The sequence below is a fragment of the Schistocerca serialis genome, chromosome 5 (assembly GCF_023864345.2).
Source record: "Schistocerca serialis cubense isolate TAMUIC-IGC-003099 chromosome 5, iqSchSeri2.2, whole genome shotgun sequence".
In the NCBI taxonomy this organism is placed as follows: domain Eukaryota; kingdom Metazoa; phylum Arthropoda; class Insecta; order Orthoptera; family Acrididae; genus Schistocerca; species Schistocerca serialis.
In genome coordinates, this window is record NC_064642.1 from 793134755 (window position 1) to 793147027 (window position 12273).

The following is a 12273-nucleotide window of genomic DNA, read 5'->3' on the forward strand; positions in this document are numbered from 1 at the left end:
TGTAAAATGAGTGAATGTTGCTGAATAGGCCCCCACAGTATATCCGTGCTGCAGATCCCACGCCATCTTAACCCTCCCCCTCCCCCTGCCCCCCTCCCCTCTGCCTCCTGTAGCATGATCTATGTAAGATGGCAGTAAGTGAGAATGCCTGGGATTGCCGTGTGTTGCAGCCATGACCGGGACCAGCCATTCTCGTTCCAGCTGGGCGTTGGGCAGGTGATCAAGGGCTGGGACCAGGGCCTGGTGGACATGTGTGTCGGTGAACGCCGCCGCCTCGTTATCCCGCCTGAGCTGGCGTACGGCGACCGTGGGGCGGGTGCAGTCATCCCAGGAGGTGAGTGCTCTTCCGCTTTTGGCATACCACCTTTAACGGCATGCTGCTTCCAGACAGCTGCGAGAACGAGACGTGGTGACAAAATGCCATGCAGTAATGCCTCTACAGTAATTCCTATTCTTGAAAAGATACTCTGCTCAAAAGAATTAAGGGAACATTACTTTGGCCATCTCCAATACTCCACTGAGCAATAATTGAAGACTGTGTATGTTACCAAATTGTACCTTTATCTTTCACAAAGTAAGTACACAACAAAATGTGATTACATTCTCTATAATTTGGATAAAAGAAACTGAAATGTGAGACTGATGTCGAAAACAAAGTGGAAACAATCAATCATTCCATCATATTGTCTGCTTTTCATTGGACTTAAGAGAGCTTTAGTAACATGTGTGCCTTCTATGAGCAATTTGCCACTGTCCAATTCCTACATGATGTACTCTTTATAAGTCTATGGTGCCAGGGCCACTCCCGTATGCATCTGCTCTGGGGTATCTGGACAACGCCATGGCACAGAGATGTCCAGATGGTCTTCCCGTGGGGCTGTAATGCATCAGCAAACTCTTCCACATCAACTTGTAAATGGAGAGGGATTGGCATATGCAGCAACATGACTGAAAGTCATGCTTTTTGGCTCAAACACATAGTGCTTGGCACTTGCATTGCATTAAGACATAGCATTCCATGTGCTTGGTTGAATACAACATCCACAAATGACAACTGACATCTGAGTACCTCATAGAAAACACTTGGACATTGTTACTCATGTCCTTCTGAGGGGTCACCTGGCAATATATTGCATAACACAGCAAATAGACAGCGAATGATATTAATTGTTGTCTATGTTGAAAGTAGAGATCTCAAGCTATACAATAAGACTACAGGTATCTCCTCTATCAAAATAATTTACCACCTGGGCATTGATACATCTTTTGATTATTTTGAACAGTGTGTCAACGGCCATTTTGACACTGAAGAAGAATGAGGCTCCAGGTCATGATGGAATAGAAGCAGAGGTCCCGAGACATAGTCGGGCCATACCTTACACATTTATATAACGAATACCTACTTTAAACAAAAGTACCAGGTCTTTCGAAGACAGTGGACGTGGTCCATCTGAAAATCTGAGAGGATAATGATCAAGTAACAGAGAAGCCATGTCAGCCAATGCACCACCTAAATGCAACCGGGAATATTACAGAATAATTTTTCACTCTGTAACAGTGTGTGCACTGATTTTTAACATGGTGCGGGACTGGGACACAGCTTCAGTCTGTCAGGAATTTCATAATGGGAAGTTTAAAGAAAACTTTAGTGTGAACAATTGGTAATTTTAAGGACTCTTTCAGGCACAGACTCCAAGCAGTATGGATTTTCAAATGGGAAGATAGACAGAGGACACCAGTAATTCTTGGAATTTTGGTGGACTTGCAGTAACATTTGATAATTTATAGTTGCCTGTCTTATCATCAAGAGTGAGGGGCATTAGTTGGATAATGGCCCCGTTTAATTGCCTATGAGATTTCTGTTGTGACAGGAGAGCGAAATTGACTTCCCAGAAAGCGGTTGAAGAAAGAGCTAATCAAATTATATCTGCAAGGCTTTGTTTGCAGTCCCGTGTCTTAGGATCTCGCCCCCAAGCTGCTGCTGGAAGATATTGAAGATGCAAACCAGAAATAATGGCAAACAAATTCTACAAACGCTTTGAGAATGATACGGAGAGAATAAATTTGTGATTGCCACACAAGATAGTTTTACTAGTGCCTAGAGGGAAGTTGTCGAGAGCAGAAATCCTATAACATAAATAAATGACGAGTAGCCACAATGACAAGAGGCCATCAGATAACTGGGGTTGCTGTTACATGAGAAATAAAATTTCTCTTCCCATTCAGCATGTCTGGAAAAAAGAGGCTTTATATAATTAACAAATTAGCAAATACATGACAGAAGAGATTTAACTCAGATTATAAAGTATCACAAAATTAGAAGACCATTCTTTAGCCATTGCAGGTTATGGAGCCAATAGCACTGCAAGTTTGGCTGAAGAAGGGAGACATCCAAATAATTATGGAAATCCTAGAAAAATCTGTGAGAACTAAACAAGAAATAAAAGTGCAGCCTTTACAAGAATTTCGCCATTCTTGGGACACATCAACAACAGGTACAAGTCTGAGCCCTAAAGGGAAATGATATACTAATTGTCAGAGCATGGAACTGCATCTGCATCGACATCTATATTCCAATTGAAATCCCTGTGACGTATGGTGGAGGTTAATTTGTGTACCAATGTCATTTTCCCCTTTCCCTGTTCTAGCCACAAATAGCTTCCGGTAAGAACTATTGATGGTAAGCCTCTGTGTGAGTTCCAGTCCCTCTATTTTTATCTTCATGGTCTTTTCACGAGATATACATAGGAAGAAGAGATACATTGGCTGTCTCATCTAGGAACTTACTTTGTGGGAACAGCAACAGTAAAAAACACCAGGATGCAAAATGCCTCTTGTAGCATCTGCCACTGGAATTGGCTAAGCATCTCTGTGGCACTTTAGAGATTACTAAATGAAGCTGTAATGAAATGTGCTCCTCTCCTTCGGATTTTTTCTGTTTCCTCTGAATCCTGTTTAGTATGGATCCCAGACTGGGGATCAGCATTAAATTATTGGTTGAACAAATGTTTTCCAAGCTACTTCATTTGTTGATGGACTAAATTTCTGAGGATTCTACCAGTGAATCTGTCTGCAATCTGCCTCGTCCACTATTAATTTTGTGTGTTTGTTCTCCTTCAAATCACTCTGTTCACCTACATTTGGAAGTAAGTGCTTCCACTGGTTGCAATCACATAATCACACAATAAGGAGTCTTCCTGTCTATGTAGTATGTATTTGCAATATGTTAAATTTATTTATGTTGAGCGCCAATTTCCACTCCCTGCAAAAGTGTCATCCTCTGCAAGTTTTCCTGAATTTTGCTTCAATTTTTTAGCATTGCAACTTCTCTGTATACAACAGCATCATCCATAAAAAGCCTTATGGAACTTCTGAGGTTATTAGTTAGGTCGTTTATAATTGCTGTGAAAAGGAATGGTCCTCTGACACTCCCCTGTGCCATCCCCAAAGTTACTTTTAAATCTGGACATTTATTTCTTTTCAGAGTGACATATTGTGTCCTCTTTGCTAGAAACCCTTCAATCCAGTCACAAGGTCGGTGTGATATTCCTACTCGAGCTGTTTGGAATAAACGAAAGTCAGTAGGAGTAAAAGAATGCCACATCAGGTGGGAGGGGAATGCATTAGGCAGTAGCTACGGATAGAGGGCGACAGGAACTTCTTCCAGTATAATACGGTCCCACTAATATTAAGAGAAAAGGCTGTTGAACAAATTTAACAAAATAACAAAGGATGTTTTTTTATTGAATTAGAAATCACCCAGGGGGAAAGCAGTGTTGGAGTAGCCACAGCAATAATCCATGCAGGAGACTCATAGGAGCTGGCAATCCAAAACCAACAAAAGTGTGGGAAGATGATACAGTAGTGGCACTATCACAATAAATGAGGAACGCCAACAAAACAGGATACTATGTGAGGACTTCAGAGACTGTTGCTTCTGACTTGCTGCAACGAGGGCCTCTTGTGGAAGGTCATGGAATTGTGGTTCCAGAGACCCTGAGTGGCCGCGGCAAGGTGTGGGATGAGTGCTGGAGTTTTATGTGCAGCACCTAAGTAGATCAAACCATCCACATACAACCCATTTTTGTGTGAATGTCTGTCTCCATCTCCAGGATTCCACTTCGTGTCCCAGAAATGAGTGCACATGCAGGGTGTGGTGCAGCTGTAAGGTGGGGAGGGATATTGAAGACACCTCACATACTGTAGCCAGATTGAAACTTCTGTATACAGGAGAGGTGTGTTCCCAAGAACCAGATGGTGAGAGGTCTGGATAATAAGCGCCAGCTAGCAGGCAACATGCATAATTAGAAACACGGAGTTTGCTGTTCTGTTTGTACCCAATGCATTTCATGCAGTGATTCTGAACCTTTCTGAGACCGTTAATCTCTGAACGAGATATGATATCAGCCAATTCCATCAGGAACATTTTAACACTTGAACTAATTTAAGAAGGAAAAAAGGAAACAACTGAACACACCAACTATTAAAATGATGAAGGATTAATATTTATGAATAAAACTCAGATGTTTCATGCATTCTTTACCAAACCAAGAAATATCAAGTGAATGACAGTCACTGCTGCTTGTTGCTAACAATATAGTTTGAAATGAGTCACTGAACATCATAAGTTACACTAAGAGCTCATGCTATTCTTAGATTTTGTTTCCATTGTACATAAGTTAGGCTAAATGTAATCAGTATTGTTAGAACTCCTATTCTGTAAAAAATCTTTTGCATCTTTATGGAGTTCAAGAAGTTGTAGTTTGGCTTCACTTTTTCTGTATGAAAGTTGGAAAATAGTTGCTATAACTGCTGACAAATGCTACATGATGCACAGTAATATAAGTAAAGAAACCAGTAAAAACGGGCTGCAATGCTTTTGGCAAACAAAATATTTTTCAGAATGACATTTTCAACATATCTGAAACTGAAAGACCAGACTCAGTGTATATTATCAATTTTGATTTATGACTGAGTGCCCCAGATTATCAGTGTGGAAACTTCACAAAAGGCCACTCAGCGACAGTTCAGAGATGGGAAAACTAGTGGGTTGAGGAGGAGATTGGGTTGAGGTAGTTAAGACATCTATGAAAATAGGTGAGTGGTATATGCGGTCAGGTGAGTTGCGTACTGATGGCAGTCACAATATTCCAGTTATCACCTCCAGAAATAGTTAAACAATTAATTTTGTGTTTGCAGATACAGGTCAGTATTGAGCAAATTGAAATCCCTGTGACACAGTACCATCACACTCCACTACACAAGCCAAAGCAAAATGGGCAATGAGTAGAGTGGGAGCACGACAATGTAATTACTTATCTGCATTTGAAGGGTAATCAGCACTGCAAATGGAATTGAGTGGACATGTATTATGGGATGACGCAGTGGTTGGTTTGTGTAGACGCTTCTTGTGTAGTCATGCAAGGCTAAATAACGAACAATGGAGAAGCAGACCATCTGTCTGTGAAGAACTGGGAATTGTAAAAGAAGTGGAGGCACGGTGATACTGGAAAATTGTAAACCATCCTTGAATTGCACAATTTTAAAACATCATGAAGCTCTCCACCAGCTGGGTTCTGCAGCAGCTCACACCTGTTTATAAAGCCCACTATAGCAGTGTGCAGTGGAACCTTTGCAGTTGTCGTGCCACTCTTAAGTGATTTCTTTATCCATCTGATCATCTTGGAAGAATGCTGTGTGTTTTGTTATGATCCTGAGACAAAGGAGCATAGCGAATGGTGGGCAAATGTGAATTCACTGCTGCTGAAAACAACAAAATCAGGCTGTGGCATGATGCTAACAGACGGTCCTTGTAAGTGGAAAATCATCAGACGAGCATACTACTGAAATACCCTGACAGTGCTGTGGGAGGTTGTCGAAATGTAGTGTTATGGGATCTTTTGTGGGTTGGCAGGAGAGCCAACACCGGGTTACTAGAGGAAGCCGAAAGGCACGCGTTTTAGCTCACACAGGCTGGCGCGAGGTCTGGAACAGGACAAGGAAATTAGAATTTAGAAAAAACGGACGTAGCTCATGGAATACTTAACTTTAATCCATTAATGGTGAACATCGCTCTTGACGGTACATTATTCATAATGTCAATAGTAACTGGTAATGGCGCCTTGCTAGGTCGTAGCAAATGACGTAGCTGAAGGCTATGCTAACTATCGTCTCGGCAAATGAGAGCGTATTTTGTCAGTGAACCATTGCTAGCAAAGTCGGTTGTACAACTGGGGCGAGTGCTAGGAAGTCTCTCTAGACCTGCCGTGTGGCGGCGCTCGGTCTGCAATCACTGATAGTGGCGACACGCGGGTCCGACGTATACTAACGGACCGTGGCCTATTTAAAGGCTACCACCTAGCAAGTGTGGTGTCTGGCGGTGACACCACAGGAACCTGTCCAAGGCAGTGTTTTAGCTCCATGACAGGTCATTCTGCACAGGATTCAGTCGCAGATGGTGCTCCTCTGGGCTGTCAGATTTTGTCTCACCCTCTCATTCTACTCGCATGGCAGCCAGTGACCTCCTTATCCTCTCTCCTCTGGTGAAGAGCCATTGTATTACACAGACATTTAAAGTATGATGATGACAACTTTTTAAAGGTGGATAGTTTCCCTAACAGACAAAATGCTGGCTTCTACACAAGCTCTCTGCCAAGTTATTTGTTTCTGCGAAAAATGTCTCAGTGAAGTCTGAATATGTAGAGGAGGATTAATGTTTCCAAATTTCATGGTCACAGCCTGACTTTTTTATTTTTATTTATTTGTTGATTGATATTATAATTAAAGCTTTGACTACCTCTCATAGAATCATGGGTCAATAGCGACATAAAATGTGCAAATGTGGCTGAATCGAGCCAACACAATTCCAAAATACTTGGTTATATTTTGTGTTCTTCTTGGGTATTTCAGTGACTTTTTTTCCCCTTCTCTAATCCTGTTGAACCCCAATTGCTCTAATTCAAAGCAGAAAGACTTAACAGTTTACTGATTTCTACAAGATTGCCTGTGATGACCATGAATTGATTTTGTTGATGCAGTTTTGTTTATACCTTCGGAGTCTTAATCTCTCTTAAGTTTAAAACAAGCAGTAATTTTACCAAATTGAAAGATATGCATTTTAATTTTCAGTGTTTTTTTTTAAACAAGTGAGAATCCTGTCAACAAAAAAATGTTATCTGCAGTAATTTGGCTGGAGTTCTTTAAAAACATATCTGTATTTTTTAGTAAAGTGAGATTTGACTGTGTAGTCTTCATCTGAAGAACTATAATGAAAAAAATTTCAGATTCAAAATTCCAGAAACAAAATAAATTAATAATGATAAATAACAGTGTACCTAACATTACAAGTGTTAAAAATGGGTATAACAAGAGGAAAGGTTTCAAACCTAGCGTATTAGTGGGTACCATAATGGCTTTTCCTCAGATGCTTTGGAATATGCACTGTCCATCAAAAAGTTCTGAGACCAATTTTGTTCCTGGCATACAAAGAACATTAGCACCTTAATAGTGCTGCCACAGCGTGTTCAAAAGTCTTTTGAACTTAATTTTTGAGTTTGTTAAAATATGGTGGTCTGCCTAATTTCTTGTATCAGTGTCACAATCCGCAGTAAATTATTGTTCTTGACCCTTTACTGTTTTATTCCTATTTAATTTGTAGCATCTGAAGTTCTTATACTCCACAACAGTTTAAAAGAGAGCAAAAAATAAATTAGGCAATGAAATTATGAAGCAATAGGCAACACTATTGTGACCCATTGATAGTGAATGCTGCTGGTGTTTGTTATCCTTACCACATTTGATTAAAAGAGGACAGCAAAGCAATTCAGAAGTTTGGTTCTATATTTGTTAAGCCAAAACACAGATATTACAGAGATGGTTCATCAACTCAAATGGAAATCCCTGAATGAAAGATGATGATGTTTTCATGAAACACTATTGAGAAGATTTTAAGAACATTCGCATTTTCCTTGGTCCATTTGCGAGTGGAACAGGAAAGGGAATGACGAAGGGGGAGGGGGGATTGGTGGTGGTGCAAGTTACCTTCCACCATGCACCATATGGTGGCTTGCAGATTATATATTTAGGTGTAGAAAGCAAGGACCACACCAGTTTGATCCCTTTGCCTGTAAGGTTCTTAAAGGAACATAAAAGCAAAACAATTACTGAAGAGATGTTTGGCATAATAATGTAGGGAGAAAAGTGAGAAAATAGACAAGTCACATCTTTAAGCACTCCTACAGAAATACAGTTTAGAAAAAACGTTAGTATTATTTTTCTGTTCAAGTGAAGGGAAATTGCCTTTGATCCATTCAGTTAAAATTACTGCCTCCTTTCTCTTTCTCTCAAATGCTTAGAATAATTTAAAAAAAATTATTCCTGACTGTCAACTTCACTCCGTTAAATATACAAATTCTATCTAAAGCGACATAGGGAAGTCAGATTGGGACTCGAACTCAGATTTCCCACTTACCACAAGCAATTACATTACCGTTACTCTATCCAATCACACTCCCTGAACTGACCCAAACTTCTGTGTCACACACCTATCTATTTCTTCTCATACATTCATCATCAAACATATAAATTAATGTGTCTGAGTCATGGCTTTGTGAATTTTCTCTGTTTCAGGTGCAACACTGACATTTGAAGTGGAGCTTCTGAGCATTGGCGATTCACCACCGCCAGTGAATGTTTTCAAAGAAATTGATGCAGACAAGGACCAGAATCTTTCAAGGGATGAAGTAAGTAACAAGACAACAAAATCAAAAATCTGTAAAGACTGCATGTGATTATATGGGCAAGGTATTAACAGAATTCAAAAAATAGATACTGCATGTAGGTACACAGTAAGAGATTTTTTGAAGCTTTACTAACATTGGAACTAACAGTGCTGGCTTGATACAAGTTTGTTTTAAGGGATGAACTTGTGTAATAAACAAATAACATGAGTGGGACCTCAAAATTAGCAACTCTATCAAACCCTAGGGGCAGCAGAACAATGCTGATGCAGGTCATGCTGTGAATATCTTCAGGGAAATAGATGCTGATAAAGACGACAATCTTTCAAAAGATGAGGTAAGTGATACTGCAAGCTATGATCCCTTCTTGTTAAGGCACATGAGTAAATGAACTGCTAATCAGTGTAGTTTTGCCACAGTTCATTTTTCTGTTTGCATTATGTAATTTTGGATGTAGAAATATACATAGATATGAAATTAGAGATAGTATACAATGTGTGTTCAGCAGTTTTTTACACATCTGCAAAATATAAGTGGTCTACCTTCCTGTGCAGATAGTGTTTGATGATGATGATGATGACGATGACAGTTGCACAAGAATGAACTCTGTTTTAGTCAGAGGAACTTAAAACTATTTATTCAAAGTAAACGTAAAGCTGATTCTTATACCAAAGCAGTTCTTCAGCTCATTTGTTCAAAAGTTGTGAAGACCCCAAACTATGAGGTTAAGTCAATTATTATCCGCAAAGCAGTTATAAAATTTTATTGTAATCAAATAGGAAACTTCCAAGAACATCATTTTTCGACATAGTCTCCTTGTTTTTCAATGCTCTTGGTCCATCATGGTACAAGCTTCCTGATGCCCTCCTAAAAGAAGGTTCTCGGTTGAGGTGCGAGCCAGTATTTCACCGCTTCTTTCACTGCTTCATCCCAGGCAAAACGACGGCCCATTAATGCCTGTTTGAGTGAACCGAACAAGTGATAGTCGGAAGGGGCAAGATTGGGGACTATATGGAGGATTTCAAATCCTTCAAATTTGAGTTTCTGTAGCATTTCAGCAGTGTGGGCAGCAGTATGCGGACGGGCACCTTTTGACAGCAATCCTCGGCATTTGTGTCAAATTGCAGGCTTTAGCCTGGCAGTAAGCATCTCACTGTAATGTACTGTGTTTATTGTTGTACCCCTTTCCCCATAATGTTCCAGTACTGGACCTTGTGCATCCCAAAAAACTGTAAGCATCAGTTTTCCTGCGGATGGTTGGGTCTTGTAGTTTTTCTTGCATGGCGAATTTGGATGTTTCCATTCCATACTCTGCCATTTACTCTGCAGCTCGTAATGATGGATCCATGTTTCGTCACCAGTAATGATCCTGTCTAAGAAGTTGTCCCCTTCATCACCATAGAGATCCAAAAGTGTTTTGCAGATTTCCAAATGTTTGTTTATGCAACTGTGCGAGTTGTTTTGGGACCCATCTTGCACAAACTTTATGAAACACAAGTCTGTTGTGGTAGGTTTCGTAGGCAGAACCATGACTAAGTTGCAGACGATGTGCTACTTCGTCAACAGTTAATTGTCTATCCAAAAGAATCATTTCACGTGAACGCTCAATGGTTTCTTCATTTGTGGCAGTAAACAATCGTTCAGCTCCTTCATCGTGCATAACACTTGTGCGACCATTTCGGAATTTTTCGATCCATTTGTAGACACTCCGTTGTGGCAAAACACTGTTCCTGTACTGTACTGCAAGTCTTCAATGATTTTTGGCCCCTGATACGCCTTCTGACCACAAAAAATGGATCACTGAACGTTGCTCTTCTTTGGTGCAAATAGACAGCAGAGCAGCCATGATTAACAGCACAGCAGTGATAACAAAACTAACCTAGGAGCTTGAAAATTGCAAAGATATAACAACAAATAAACAAAGCATATGTCACCAACGTAAAACGACAGTACTAACAAAATAAACAAAATTGCGGATAATAATTGACTTACCCTCGTATATGTAGTTTGGTAGGCTGGAGGTATGCACTTAGTGCAAGTTTCTCTGAAAAAGTAAAAAGGGGAAAGATTTAACCTTTCAACAAATAAACACTTGCTGGAAAGAATAACCAGGGAAGTAGTTTTCAACATCAAGGCAGATATTTTGAAAATTCTGGATGATGTCTCACAATCAGAAATATAGTAGTAACAAGCAGTATATGTAAAAGGAAAATAGTTCTCTGTGGAATTCAACCTTATGCCACATTGATGGTGATGATGATGATGATGATGCATTGCAAAATTTGAGGTATTTAGATCCAAGTTTTTATTAGAATATAACTTTCTCTTATTTCAAATCAATGAGTTTACTCTTATCATGAAATTGGAAACTGGGAAATGCAAAAAAGTCACTTTTTATGTCAAACAGTCCAAATATCAGGTAGAATTGCAGAATATTAGATATCCATTTGCAGTAGATACGTAGACAAGTGTAATAATGTAAACTTACACATTTTTATTTTTTCTTTGCTTTTGACTGCCTGGCTTGTTTACTAATTTTTATTAATGTTTCTTCTGCAACTAGTATTTCACTTTGTCTTCGTTTAACATATTATACGTGGCTTTGTTGTAGGTCAGTGAATACCTGAAGAAACAAATGGTAGCAGCTGAAGAAGGAGGAGACAGTGAAGAAGTGAAACGTATGCTGGAGGACCATGACAAACTTGTTGATGAAATATTCCAACACGAAGACAAGGACAAAAATGGCCTCATATCTCATGATGAGTTCTCTGGTCCAAAACATGATGAACTGTAACACTTTGTGAATACCAACTGTGTGCAAATATGCATTTACTGAAAAAGACTACTGTGTGTGTGTGTGTGTGTGTGTGTGTCAAACCTTAAAAGTACATTGATGTTTAAGAAAGGAAGATATTGTGCGTATGTGTCCTTTCCACATTACTACTACAGAAATTTTTCAATATTAAATTATTGTTCAGTGGTTTATCAGCACAGACAATTTTCAAAAATTAAATTGAACATTGTGAGAGGTTTTTTTTATATAAATATGAGGATACGTTAAAGATTTGTGATGGTTAATAAAAATTCTGGAAAAATAACTTTTTTAATCTTTTACCTTAAGATGTTTAAGATAGATGTCACATATCCTGGATTCATTCCCTGAAAAATTTGTAACGGTAAAGATCATGCAAATGGTATGAAGTCTATATTCAGTTTCAGCACACTTTTTAGATACTATTGACTTGTGGCCTAAGATTATTCTTCCATGCAGATATTTTCTGCTTGTTATTTTTGTTCTTAAGTTGGTTAAGTTAGCAAATGCCCTACTGGTTTGTTTAGTCCACTATGAAAGTGTTTTTAGAAATATTAAGGAAGTTATTTAAACTGTAAGAGCTTTGAAATCACCACAATTAAAATAGGCCAAACAAAACACTTTGGAGATCAATGTTAGTAAAGTGATTTAAATTATGTTTACTGTATTTTTATCGGGCTTCTTATCTACGTATTCATCTTTGGCATAAGATATTAAACAATA

At 39.1% G+C, this 12273-nt stretch overlaps 1 protein-coding gene across 1 annotated transcript in view; it reads left to right on the top strand.

Moving 5' to 3' along the window:
• LOC126481403 (uncharacterized) overlaps positions 1-11836 on the top strand; it is a 133377-nt gene extending 121541 nt beyond the window's left edge. Inside the window, exons 2-5 of the mRNA XM_050105132.1 lie at positions 171-334; positions 8629-8741; positions 8986-9075; positions 11350-11836. Of these exons, the coding sequence (XP_049961089.1) occupies positions 171-334; positions 8629-8741; positions 8986-9075; positions 11350-11532 (550 nt within the window). The 3' untranslated portion in view covers positions 11533-11836. The remainder of the gene's footprint in view (positions 1-170; positions 335-8628; positions 8742-8985; positions 9076-11349) is intronic.
• Positions 11837-12273: the final 437 nt, after the last annotated feature.